The sequence below is a fragment of the Lycorma delicatula genome, chromosome 3, assembly GCF_047948215.1.
Source record: "Lycorma delicatula isolate Av1 chromosome 3, ASM4794821v1, whole genome shotgun sequence".
NCBI lineage: Eukaryota > Metazoa > Arthropoda > Insecta > Hemiptera > Fulgoridae > Lycorma > Lycorma delicatula.
The window spans coordinates 25,041,552-25,056,980 of record NC_134457.1 but is presented as its reverse complement, the minus strand read 5'-3'; the positions used below and the strand labels follow the sequence as shown (position 1 = coordinate 25,056,980).

At 28.8% G+C, this 15,429-nt stretch overlaps 1 protein-coding gene across 1 annotated transcript in view; it reads right to left on the bottom strand.

The window, feature by feature from the left end:
• The window catches only part of alpha-Catr (alpha-catenin related), an 84,326-nt gene that overhangs the window by 20,147 nt on the left and 48,750 nt on the right, over positions 1-15,429 (bottom strand). Inside the window, exons 7-10 of the mRNA XM_075358838.1 lie at positions 13,700-13,859; positions 12,399-12,514; positions 9,585-9,635; positions 5,285-5,581 (exon numbers count right to left, since the gene is read on the bottom strand). Of these exons, the coding sequence (XP_075214953.1) occupies positions 5,285-5,581; positions 9,585-9,635; positions 12,399-12,514; positions 13,700-13,859 (624 nt within the window). The remainder of the gene's footprint in view (positions 1-5,284; positions 5,582-9,584; positions 9,636-12,398; positions 12,515-13,699; positions 13,860-15,429) is intronic.

The window sequence follows — 15,429 nt, the reverse complement described above, 5'->3', positions numbered from 1 at the left end:
AGCTAAGTGGTTCCCACAAGTAAAATTTAGAAAGACAATTTAATTTTTTCTTGATATTTCACTTATCAAAAGTGGATAAATTGTTCAAGAAATCAGCAATTTAAATAGAAATTTTATTATTCAACAATTTTCAGATATAGGCGATATAATTTTTCACAGAAAGGACAATCTATATACTGTGTATATATAATTAAAATTATATATGCAAATAATCAAGATGTGTTTTATTAGATTAATATTTGCAATCCACACAGAACTAAAACAAAGAGCTTTTGCTTGAGAGGCTTTGTTTAAATACGCAGTAATTATCTCAATTTGGGTCTATTCAACACTTCCTTTAGGATTAGGCATGATGATACAATTTTTTTAATTAAATTTGAAGAACAATCTTCATACCTGAAATCTTAGGTTGAAACATTTTTATAATTTACTTGTTATAAAAAAAAGTAATAGGACAACAGTTAAACCAGCTCTCCATTTGGTAATTTTTTAAAAATTTACTCAGGCTGTATTTTATTAAAAAAATTGTTCAAGCTATCAAAATTAGCAAAAATCAATATAAAATTTTTACATGAACTTCTTTAAAATTTCAAATTGTGGTTCCTCCCTTGTTCTTTCAGTATTTTGTGATTTCCACTTTTTAGATGAATTTTGGTAAAAGATTTCAAAGGGGATGAAAATTAAAACACAAAAAATTTGAAATTATTTTTATATAAAATTATTTTGAGTGAAGATTTCCTTCTAAGTAATAAACAAGATCTGATTACTAGAGGAACACTAACACTAGATAATTTAGCATGTCAATAAATAAACAAATAATTGCACATGCACTATCAATCATAATAAATAAATGAAAAGTATTTAATAAAACTGTAATTTTTTATGAATGAAATATTTTTTTTTTAACATTTATATTATCTACTAGAAAAGAACAATAAACATACTACAATAAATAAATATATATAGTTAATATATTCTACAGATATAAGAGTAAATAACATTTTTAAAAAAAACCATAATTATTTTATTAAAAATTTAAGGATTACTATATTAAAGGTCCAGGTCCCAAATGATGAGCTAATATTCCTATAACTGACAAGTTACAAATATAAATAAAAGATCTACACTACAATATTACTAACTGAGAACAAAAAAATATCGTTACAGAGATAACCAATTAAAAAAAATAATAAACATTATTTATGCAAAAGAAAAATATTAAATGAAAACTTTCATCATAAATGCTAATAAAATATGCAACACTTCTCAGAGTACTAACAAATAAAAATCAAGGATTATGTATTTCATAAAATATATTTAAAATGAACTAATTTAAACTAAAATTTTCTTTTATTCCAAATTTTATATTATATAGTAAAATTATGAACACATTTATCTTAGGGAATTAAAATCATCTCAAAAAATCACATGTAATAATTGCAGTACAATGTAACCTATGAAATGACTCCAATAATATATTGAAGTCTTCTAATAACAAATATATCATATATACATATATAACAATAAAAATTAATATTACAACAATTATGTTACTCCTTATGTATTTACAGAAAAAACTTTCTTGTTTTTTTTTAGTTTAACTTAAAGTTGATGCAACTTGATGCAGTTCAACTATTATGAAATGAAATTTCAAAAAACTTCATTTGAAACCAGATATAGAAATTAAATACACTGATTATAATACATATTTTTCAATAGATACAATTACAGGAAGTTTCAAAATTTGCAAAGATTTTGAAACTAAGGAACAATCTACATGTTCATGCTATACATGTGCACACTGGTTTCATAAATTAAAGTTTTATAATTTAAAAAATTACATATAATGAAAGTACAAGGATGCACACATCTCAAAATCCAATGACCATAGTTTGACTTATAATAAATGACATATAAAATGCTAATTTCGCACTAAATACTATACAAACTGCAATTTGATAAGAACACTTTTGCTGTACACTAAAAAAAAAATCTTGAATTTAACTAAGAAAACTTCACTAAAAAAACGGCACAAAAAATTAAATCATTTTAAAATAAAATGCATACAATTTTCATGAAATAAGAATAATGAGAGGGGATTTAAATGCTGAATGGTATAAATGCAAACAAGTTAGTAAACAGAATTCCAAGGAGTAATTATCATTGCATCATCTCATCTCACAGATAAGTCATGTTTCCTCAGGCCATTCACAATTTTTTCCTATCTGCCCCTTTATATAGGATAAAAATACAAAAGTTCTAGAAGTTCAGAATAACATGAGCTCAACTGATAAATACTTGAATGCACATATTTTGTTCTCTAAACTGTTTCAAACAGAACAGTATAAACATACAAAACAATAACATAATCGGTGAATTTATATGGTTCAGAGACAGGGATGATAAAAAACTGGAAAAATGGTGTTGTACAACAAAATTCTCCAGAGAATTTATAGTTAATCATGATAACAAGAAAACGGTATAGAAAACAAAATAAACAGATCTATACATACAACAGAGCATAACAGTACAGTAATGAGAACAAGCCTGGGTCATGAATTTAAATGAAATAATGAGCCCATTACAAGGGAAGTGAGATGAGAAAAAGTCGCAACAAAAGGACGTTATAACAGACATACAAAACAGGATAACAGTGGACTAAAATCAGTGAAACAGAATCTCTAATGATGGACTCTGATAGAATTGAAATGATGAACACGATTACATATGTCTAATTTATTATCTTTTTGTCAATTTTTTCCATAAGTTGACCCGCTTTCTTCTACCTACAAAACTGTGCTTCAAGTGCAACTATTTACTTCATTGAAATCATTTTATATTCATTAATATGCATCGCTACTGTTTGTAGTTTGCATCTTTAAAACACTACACACTGGATATTCATTTACCAAATTATTGTATGATAAACAATCATGTTAAATATCATCAAAACATAAACAAGAAGTTATATTGATACCAACAGAACAAAATTTATAGTATATTAAAACACATTTATGGTGAAATTTCTTTTTAATGTTAATGTGAATTTTTGGTGGATTTTTAGACTGTATGATCAAATTAAAAAAAAATTAACTGTCTATATCTAGAATACAATGTCAATAAAATGTTTTTTCTTAAAAAAATTATTATTTTTAATTCATCTTTCACTTTTTAAAGATTTGTATTTTACGCTATCTGAAAATTTATCTGATACCTGCCCATAGCTACATTGGATGTATAAAAGAATTCAGAGAAACTACAGTACACAAACAAATGTTTAATGAAAAAAAAAAAAATAATGATTCTGTTTATATTAACTATTATTTAGTTCCTAATTTAATAAAAGTTAATATAAAAAATAGAATTACTGGAATTAATTTAAGAATTATAAGACTCAATAATATATCATTTAAATAGTACTATTAAAAATTGTATACAAAATTAAATAAATAGTAAAAACAAGAAAAACTACAAAGAGCAGAAAATACAGTAAAATAGAAGTTGCACGTGGGTTCCATTCAATTCATTCAAATGCACAGAGGTTAAATAAAAAATTACAGAGCTATACAGATATAGATACACCATTAACCATTGCATCCACAATCAGTAATTACAAGAGGGCAGACGATACAAACTTAAACGATATTGATAATGAAATCTAGATGTTATTATACACACATATATATAAACACAATAAAATAATCAAGTTCACTCTCACAACTACATCACAAATTGAAAATAAGGTATACATATTGTTAAATATGTATACCTGTTTTTAAATGAATAACATTTATATTAAATTTACACATATTTTAGCATAAAGTTAACTAGAAAAATTTTTTCCACTGCTTAGGTAAACAGTTTGCATCACTGCTGATCAGTGGTAATGAAAATGGAGTTCAAATCTGATCAAAAATAGATACTTTTAACTATGGTTATTAGCATAAATCAATCACTAAGGCCCAATTAAAATTCCTGTTACTAGTTGATATGAAATCAGACTGTGGACCAACAACAGCCTAAATGGATATACACTGAAAATCATTGGGAAAGTTATTATAGCAGGTTTCATGATTCTAACAACTCACATTACTCCCATTGGTCGCAGAAGCAATAGGCATCACTGCCAATCAGCTGTTCTATGAAGCTGTAGGAAATTAATTTAAATCCAGTAAAACATTCAACTTTAGTCATTGGATTTCAATAATACCACTGTTTCAGAAGCAGTCATTCTGAGACAGAACAACTACCACAATCAGGCTTTTAAGCCAATTACCAGGCAGAAAAAATTATTAAAAACATATAAATAAAATCAAACCACAAAACATTCAGTACAAATTACTTCAAAAAGGATTTCAGCTCAATCATCCAAAATTTGATTAGAAGGGAAGAAAAAGTTATGAATATTTATAAAATAAACCCTATAGAAAAAGAAAAAATTATTTTTAGTAAAATGTAACAACCAATCTACGATTCTAAAACTGGCACACAACATGTTTTTTTCCCCACTTCCATAATTTTAACTATAGAAGATAACCACACAATCAATGTAGACATGTTGTTTTTAAATTCACTGATTAAATAATTTCACAGAAATACAATGATATGAATAACAAATTTAAAGCACACAAACATAGCAATTACAAAGATTTTAAAAAGCAAAAGCTGAAGAATAACAAAGGACTATCTTGATGTTCTTCTTACAATAACTGAAATAACACAACACAGTAAAAATGAGATCATTTCTTAGAATTAGTCTTAGAGATCAGGAGATCAACTCACTTTTCTAAACATCACCTCATCTGGTTGTACATTTAAATCGAATAGACTACAACAGGATAAAATCTGAAGCAATTCTTTTTATAGACATGTAAGGATTCCTCCTTTACAGGTTGTTTGTAGTTTGATCTCATAACTAGAAACCATACTTTAAAGTTATAAACAGGTAAAAGTGAGCAATAGTAAAAGAAGATGAGATAAAGTAAATACCATTTGAATATTTTTGAAAATGCAATTAGTAAGAAGTTACAATATCAATAGTCAGAAGAACATGATAAAACATAAAGATGAAAGGTGAGATACTTACAGTTACAAAAGATATATATCCAAAATTTGCAGAACATTCATTTATAAACTTTTAGACATACCTTTTCCTTTTCAACCTCCACTATCTTTTTTTGATAACAAGTAGATCACAATAAATCAAAAAAATAATTGTAACAATAATACAATCATTGCACACAATTTTTTTTTAAATATACATATAAAACTTTAAATACAGTACCTGATATGAAAATTGTCGAACTACTTTATATAGTCTATTAGCTTCTTCAGCAAAATATTCAGCTTGTGTAAATAAATCCTGAGTAGTTTTCAGCGGTCCATCTCCCCGTGTGAACTGATACATGCTGAAAGCCATACTCGACATATTTCTTGCTCTTTTAACAATATCATTATTTTCATCAACCACATTGGGCCCTCCAACACCACTAATACCTTCTTGCCACCTCTCAGTCTCAGCTTCCATCTCAGATGTTGCAAGTTTCATCTCTAAACCTGCCTTTGCTATCTTCTCTTGTTCCTACAAGAAAGAAAAAACAAATTTGAAACAATTATACAAAGAAAAATTAAATGGATCAAAATATTAGCATTTGTTTAACAGATATTTATAATAAATAATTTATAGATGATAGCATAAATTAATATATATCAGTTACATAGTAACAGAAAACAATAAGAAAAATAATAACCCGAATGTACAAAAAAGAATATTGGTATTTTAATTTGTTATCTCTTGCATGAGGTGTACAGTGTTGATTTAAAGATAGAACCAAAGAGAAAAAAAAGGGCAGTTTTAGTTGTGTAGTCATGATTTCTGATCTTTCTGCTTAACAGCGTCAATGGTAAAAATGATGATTCCTGAACAGAAAGCCTTCTGTGTTTTGAAATTGTGAATTTGTAGTAACAGTTCAAATTCTGTTCTGTAGGGAGTTTAATTGTGATCCTCCAAGTGACAATAAGATTCGTCAATGGCATAATCAGTTTGAAGTGTATAGATGTCTGTATAAAAGAAAGAGTACAGGACAACTGAAGGTGTCTGAAACAATGTCAGAGAATCTTTCCTGCATAGTCCTAAAAAATCTGGTTAGGAAGGCAGCCACCAACTAGCAATGCTGGTGATGATAATGTGGAATGTTTTAAAGAAACACTTACATATACATCCAAACCATTTACAGCTGTTATACAGGCTCTGAAACTTGCCAACTAAGCTGTGTGAATAGATTCAGCTATAAAAACACTGCAGCATGAAAATGACAACTTTGTTGATTGTACTGTGTTCAGTAATACAATATTACATCAATATTTCATCTTATAGGAAAATTTAACATATATAATGTCTGAATTCTGGGGTCAGAAAATTCCCATGCAAAAGGGACTCCCCAAAATTAAATAATTTCTGTGCAAATCCCAAAAGCAAGTTTGCAGGCCATTCTTTTTTCACTAAAGCAAGTGTAACAGGAGTTTTTTATTTAAATATAATGCTGCTAACATGACTCTTTCCCCAAGTGCAAGCTAGACCAGAAAATTTTATTTAGCAACAAAATGGTGCACCTACTCACTGACATAACTCTGCTGAATCACATTTTCCCCGATCTCTAGTATTTCCCCAATCTCTGGATTGGACCCGATGACAGGGCTTGTTTGCATGGCCTCACTGTTTGCGACCTGACCATATGCAATCTCTTCTTTTGGGTTTTATAAAGGATCTGTGTCTTCACTACCTACTGATCTACCTCATTTGAGGCACAGGATTGAAGCAGCTGTCATTTGTATTATTCCAGACGTGCTGGTTAAAATTTGGAATAAACTCTTCTGTTAATTGGATATGTGCTATATAACAAAAGGACCCCACATTAAACACTTTTAAGGAAAACTGTAACAGTTATTCTTTCATTTTATTTATGATCCATTACTGTAGGATAAACTTATTTAAGTTGTTATAAAAAATTACACCCATATATAACTTTAAAATTCCAACATTTCTTTTTTGTATCCCCCAGTATATTCAAAGAACGGGTTATAAAAAGCATATTGATAAAATCGCTGAAGTAGTAAAAACACACCAAAAACTTTCACATTTAAAAAAAATAATTATTACTAGAATATACATCAAATAAATCTTTTAATTTTATTTAAAAAATACAAACCAGGAATTGCACATCAAAGGTTTTATTTCCACATCACAGTTCAAGAATCATCAATCTTATATAATGGATTTCTGATCCACAGGTCATAGAGGTTTCTTTTAAGAATCTTTGGACATTAGTGTGACAGACAAGGAAAGCAGAATGAATACATATCTACAAGTATATACATCTCTATCAGTGAAACAGTCCTAACTTTATTCTGGTAGCAACCAGTTGACTATCAAATACTCAACGTTATAAATATAACACATAGAATATCTTTTAAGCTGATAACAATGGAATTCTACACAGGCAGTTGATGAATGTGGCTTATCCTAATGGTGCTACAGTCAGCTACAATGGACAAGTGTCACTCATCCAATACTTCTACATAATTTTAAGAAATTCACTGCATTAACTCATCTGTCAATTGAATATTATGTTTGTGGAATTGTGCCTTCAAATTTTTAACACTTTTAGTAATCAAAATCATGTTTTTCCATTGGTGGTTAAAAAACTGTCGTAACATTAAAAACTGATGTAGCATATTACTGCCAATGTCCAAGTTCACTATACTATTAAACTGTTATTTAACCTCACCTGTATGAACACCCACACGCACGTGCCCACATACATAACACACACACCATGAAGTGGCATCACTCTGGTTCACTTTAACCGAAAAAATTCAAATAAGCCCAGTCTTAAATGAAAAATCATGACAACTGTATTCTAGAACCAAAAGGGTGTGCTTTTGATTGATTTCATGGAACTTGGAACAATCATCACATCAAAATTCTATTGTGAAACACTTTCTAAATTGCATCATAACATTCAAAATCGATGAAGGGAAATGCTGAGATCAGGATTAGTTTTTCTCATGATAATGCATGCCCATATATGGCTGCATGCACAAAAGAAACAATTTAAAAATTGGGGTGGGAGATCTTTGATCATTCCCCTAAAGTCCTGATCTCATGCTCTCCCTAATCTCTTCCTGCAACTAAAAAAAACTAGCTCGCATCTCAATGATTCAAGGAAAATAGAGAGTTAAAAATATCTGTGCAAAAGTGGTTACAACCCCAGGTGGCAAAATTTTAAACAGTGGGTTTGAAGAAGGTTGTTTCAAAATATCAAGTGTTTGGAACAAAATGGTGATTATGTGGAAAAATAAAGTAAATATGTAAATATTTGAAACCATTAATAAATTTTTCATGGTTTCAACTGTTCTCATTTTATTACTGATTGGCCCTTATTTTTGAACTGTACCTTATAGATCCAATGTTGTATTTCATGTCAGACAAGGCACGATCTCATTTATCTGGGAATATTAATTCACACAACGCCAGGTATCAGATGACTGAAAATCCTCACCAGATGATGGAAAGTCCATTTCACAATGAAAAATCAAAATCGATGAAAAAAATCACAAAGAAAAAGTAAGCTGTTTTTGGTAATCATATAGTGGAGACCAATATTTTTTGACCGGACTATCAATACAGAAAAGTATCATATATTTTTTGAAGAATTAGTTAATAGATTATGAAGTACGACTTCTTCTAACAAGTTAAAGCAACATGTTACAAACAATTCAGTAGCACAGATGCAACTTTTACAGAACAAAATGTCAGCAACAGGTGGTGGCCTTTGCATTCCCCAGATTTGGCTAGTTATGATTTTTTCCTTTGGAGTTATTTGAAAGATAAATTTTATGAATCAGATCTCAAACTATCAATAAACTAAAAGCATACATTCAACCAGAAATCAGCAGCACTGATTTCAATGTTTTGCATCAGATGACAATATGATCACTTGAGCACAAAGTGCACTGCTATTTAGGGCACTCAATTCAAACATCCTTTGTTAAAATGTAGTAAATATGTAAACATTTGCTAATATAAATACAGAATTAAACTTAATTTACATTTTCATTTTTTCATTTCATTTATAAAATGTTACATTATGCAACAATGATTAATCTTTAGCTGTTCAGTTTTAAGTTGCTCACCCTGCACTTAGGGTGCAACACACCTTTGCTAATGTTCAAAAAGTTATAGGAAAGATTTGTGGAACCACTCTTAGAAAACTTGTTTAGCTGTTATGTTTCATCAGCAATGTATTATCACTTTCCTTTTAAAGTCGATTTCAAGTCAGGAAATGAGTAATAATTAGCTACTGCCAAATTGGGAAAGTATGAATTCAGAGAGTTCACAAATCAGTTCAATGAGTTTCCTTCACAAATCATGGGTGATGAAAATTTAGTTTCATATTTGAATTCAACACTGCTGGATTCGTTAGGGTTACAAAAATTTTTAGCAAAGAGAAAAAGATATTATAGAGAAAAGATTTATGCTGGCCAATCTTATTTAAGCAAAGTAAAGAATTAACCAATGTTACCTCAGTGTCCAGTCTCACAGCCTTTAACGGTTTACTGGTAGTACCATGTTTCTGAAACAAAATGCACACAGTAATAATAAAATATAATTAAACTATAAAATATGCAAAATAATTTTCTTTTGTCAATAAATGTTAACTTTGATATTAACAGGAGCACATGCATGTGTACACATATCTGTACCTATAAAGCAATTTGTTCTGACTGATTCATCAATGCCCAGTAAAAACTACAGAAAATTTATATACATGTTCTTCCTATGGTGTAAGTGCACACTAAGACAGAATTTTTTTAAATTCAATTTTAAAGGGTTAAATCGGAGTAATAATGAAATTTACTATTTTTTTAATCTCTCGGTAACAAATGAAGATATTAACTTGATTTTGGTGTGTAATTTTCATGTAAATATCTAAAAAACCAATATTTAGATTTTTTTAAATTCAATTTTAAAAAGAATGAAGAAAAGTAAAAAAAAAATCTGATTACAAATTTTTCCAATTTCTGACTGTACTAAACAATAGATTCACTAGATTGGAGCTTTCAAATACTCTTCAGATAAATATCTAAAAACCATTTTTGGTTTTTTGAATTTTCATTTTTTAAGGGGTGCAACAATACATGGCATGATGCCTTAACAAATACAGCTACTTTTACTGTACGTGCAATGCGACTGGCTGCCCCTGCCTCTGATTACTTGACTACAAAATCATAAAAGTAATTAAAAGGTGTTTTTTTAAAAATTAGAAACGAAATATGATCACCTCCTAGAGGTATTTGTCTGGTAACCCTCAGAAACCAAAATACATTTTTAACCATATAAAGCATGGGTAACCAGATATAACTACTAATTTTAGGATGAAGGCCAACTGTTTTGAAACCCATTCTTAGATCAAAGTTCTGTATCCCGTATTTACTAAACTGATGCTCTTAAGAAATTAAAATACACTGACATTTTTTAATAAACTGAACATGCTTTAATTTTTATTTATCATTATTATTCTAACAGACTTGAGTTTAATGAACACAGAGAGGTCCAAGGGGCAGAGTACCGGTTAGACGGAAAGGGTGAGTGAAGTGAGTCATGATCCATCATCAAATAATTAGACGACTGGTGTTTGTCAGGTAACTCTAAGAACCGCTCAAAATACATTTTTACCTATATAAAAGACAGGTAATCAGCTGCAACTAATATTTATACCATGAGGCTGACTTTTTTGGAACCTGCATTCTTCAGATCACTCAAAGTTTTGGGTCCTGTACTGACCAAACCGTTTATCTGAAGAAATTACAGTAGATTGATTTTTTTGTAAATTGAACAGGCTTTAATTTTTATTTATCATTATTATTCTCACACGCATGAGTTTAATGAACACAAGGGAGTCTAGGGAGCAGAACCCCCTGACTGCCAGGAAATGGAAATAACCATATAGCACGGGTAAACTGCAATAGGGATGCTATATATAATACATCATATCAGCATATTATCATATTATATAATAATAATAATAATAATAATAGCATTATTATTATATTCTGATAATATGCATAAAAATAATACACATTTATACAAATACCATGAATATTTATAATATTCTATATTATATTATCATATAATACAATATATTATATTATCAGCATATTTGTGTGTGTATATTAATACACACTACTTAACCACCACGATGCCTTGTGGAAAAAAAATGTTTCAAAAACGTAAAAGAAAACTTGTAAAGGCATGCATGGTTTTCTGCAAGGAACTAAACGTTAATAATTCTACGTGCCAGTTGGTTTTTCAAAAATGAAAAACCTGTTCCAATGAATGTTCTCAAAGAAAAGTCAAAATAAACATTAATTTAATCAACACGAATTATAATTTATCGAAACTGAAACATGTCTACCTAAAAAAAAATGCAAATACAAAAGCAGCTCCTTCAATTCAAAGTAATTTTCAAATGTATCAGTTATATTTAGATATAATAATGTATATATTGTTATTAAATAATCTGATTAGCAATGAAAATAAATAAAAATACAACTTAAAACAAATTATTCAGTACTGAATATTTTTTGTAATCAGTTGGGAGGTGTGCACAAATACTGGTGCAAGAGGCAGCTCACACATGCTCAAGCGCCCACTGCCCGCACTACGTACGGTATACTTTAAATTTTCATAACTTTTTTTCTATGGCATATTAAGAGCTACAACTTAGTGAAAAACTTCATAATGTCATAAATTTTAATACTGTATGGGTTAAAAGAGAAAATTCTAAACTTTGTCACTCAATGTTTGAAACCGAATGTACTACTTGTGAAAATGCACCTAAAAGTCTCAAAAAATCATAAATCAGCTGGAAAATGCTTTGGAAAATTCAAACTGGTTTTTTAGATCATACCGTTAAAATTTTGTTAAGAATTATTAATATCCAGTTGAAATACAGAGAGTAACATAAAATTATGAAAAATATTTTTTTTATTTTTGGCTAAAATGTCAATTTTGACAATATTCCCCCAATTCTAGATCAAAATAAACTTTGTATTCAGATTCAACACCCTAGAAAACATTAAGTACAATTATGGTTGTTCTAACGGCTAAGTAAATTAGCCATTAGAACAATGCTATTGATGTCATGTCATTTTGGGGGTAGTTTCCACTCTCCTATAATAATGAAATATTTATATATCAACAAATGATCACAGTTGAACAAAAACCACAACAGATAAAAGACTTTACATGGCCAAGTAATTCAGGTAACTCAGGTAAAGTGACAAAAACAGAAAATCAGTAATATACATCATTATATTAATTACAAATTACTTACCCCTGGCCTTGGCAGAGACATGTACGTTTGTTTCTCAGGTTGTCTTTCAGCTTCCATAACTTCCTTACATATGGTACTAACATCAGTCATCAGGGCTTGCCACATATCAGCAAATACTTTAAAAATAAAAATAAATTATTTATCAGATTCTTTTATCATTACATACTCTTCACCAGTATCAGTCAATTAGAGTACAATGAAGAATCTTTGGTCACTCTACATTTTTGTTTTTAAAATAATTACATACAAATATATAATTACAAGTACCAGGAAATATAAATTCACATAAATTATTAACCCAGTCATCATCAAACATTTTAATGATAATGATTCTTCTATGAAGTGATAAAAGTTTTTATTTGATCAAACATTTTAAAGTATAACTATTTCATTCTAATTAACAAAGAGTTCATCATTAAACTATTTGTTAATTGCTAAAGTTTTTTTAAACTTTACAAAATAATAGTTAAATTTACAAAATAAATAAATACATAAATAAAAACAAAACCACAATGAATTTTAATGTATCAATAACTGATGCTTTTGTTGTTCACTGAGGTCAGTGATGAACTCATAGAAAATTATTAATTAGTAATTGAAAACTGAATCAAATTTAAACTTCCAAAGACTTTTTTACTTATATCAAAATATTTCTAATCACTACTGAGGTCATTCCCATTGATAATCTTTAGATTTAAGCGAAATGTAAAATTACACAATCATTATTTATTATAAAAAAAATTATTTATATTTCTTTACTTTCAAATGGTAACACAAATATTGAGAACTCTTGACAGAAAAAAACTCTTCAGCTTTCTTCAGCAAGAGCAAAATCTAATCTTCTAAAAAATCTAAAATTGTTCACCAATGAAAAAATCTAAAGAAAATCATGAAAGGAAAATTGCATTTAAACACACACTTCAAAGTGTACCATACACAAATTACCAAATATTTATAATGAAAAATTAATAAATAGTAAAAATATTATTTAAACATGTACATAAGAGGCCAGTTCCTCCAACTATAAAACCTACATTTTAAAATTTACACAAATATTAGCCGTGTTTCATCTAAAAGGATGGGAAGGAAGTGTATTCAAATGGTTTTTCGGTTGGCATTAAATAGGTTATGATGAAACTAATTGCATAAGAGATAAAACTTTTGATTTAAAGCCTTTATAAGTCTAAATATGAACTCTTAAATTTGTTAGAGAGTTAAAATTAATACCAAAGTATAAAAGCAGAGATAGGCATAAGGAACAGATACAACCTAATTTTCTAATCATCAGGTTCTGATCATACCTTCAAGATTTTCTTTTGCGATTTTTGAAGTTGGATGTTGGCTGAGTGTATGCGATGCTGTTACTACTTGAGGCCCATAAATTCTTAAATTGATTTCTGCATACCGTGCAGAAACTTGTAATGTCTCCGAACTGGCCATGTGTCTCATCATTTTACACATCTACAAACATCAAAAATGAAAACAAAAATTATAAAATGAAATGAAAATTATAAAATAAACCAAATATGCTAATGATTAATTACTAGCATGATTAAGGTCACTCATAAGTTCTGTAGTACAAAACAGAGTAGTTGAAATAAAGATTAATTTAAAATAAAGAAATGTATTGTAACCCTCTTACTGAATTAAATTACAGAAGAAATTTAAGTAAATTACAAAGCACTAATCTAGGAAAGACAAATGCAATATAATAACACTGAAAAACATAATTTTTGTTTCCTAACATGCAATACACGATTTTAATCTGTTTTATGAAGCTGAAAACGAATATGAACTCAGAATTTTTCTATCATAGATTTGTCCAAGTATAGTTTAAAAGAAGTTCTACTACACAACAGTAACAAATGTCCTTTGATACCAATCGCTTATGGTATTAATTTGAAAGAGACAGACTTTGTGATGAAAGACATTCTTAAAAAAATAAATTATAAAAAACATAGCTGGAACATATATGGTAATTTGAAAGTTATAGCTATTTTGTTAACCATGCAGTTAGGCTATACTAAGTACATGTGTTTTCTTTGTGAATGGGATAGTCGAACTAAGGATAAACATTGTTACAAAAGAGTGGAAGAAACGAGACAACTTAACTCCAAATGGGAAAAATATTATTTATGAGCCCTTAGTTGAGCCCAAAAAAATATTTTTACCCCCTCACCATATCAATCTAGGACTAATGAAAAATTTTGTAAAAGCAATGAAGATAGTCCTGCATTTTTGTACATCAGGCAGAAATTTCCGAATGTAAGTGAAGGAAAAATTAAAAAAGAATATTTGTTGGTCTTCAAATAAGAGAGCTGATCAAAGATAATGTATTTAACTCAATGTTAAATAATGTAGAAAGTGCAGCTTGGGCTTCATTTAAAGACGCTTGCAAAACTTTTCTTGGCAGACAAAAATCCGACAATTACCACAATATTGTTAATCAACTTCTTATTTTGTAAAGAGCTAAGGGACGTAATATGTCTTTAAAAATACATTTCCTCTACTCGCATCTGGATTTTTTCCCGGACAACCTCAGAGACGTAAGTGATGAACATGGTGAATTCCACCAAGACATCTCAGTGATGGAAAGACGCTTTAAAGGGAAATGGAATACTAACATGCTAGCCGATTACTGCTGGACATTAATGTGCCTGGGACTATTTATAAAAGAAAAGCATCAGTGAAATCATACTAACACAGATATGGTCATGCAAAATTATAGATTTTACAGATTTTAACTATATTTTTCCTTAATTTTTTCTCAAGTGTAATTTATTTAAAACTAAGGGTGACAGAAAAATTGTATTTATAGATCTGTAATGTACGCAAAAAACCAATTTAAGAAATTGTATAAACTTAGAGAAACATTAAACAAATTTTTTTTTGTCTATCGGTGTAATTTGCAGTTATCATAATATGATAACAATATGAGTTTTAGTCATGACTAAAAAAATTTACAGCGATAACTTTACACACGATTACACACTTGAATCAAATATGAGGTAAGATTCAAGATCAAGGTAGA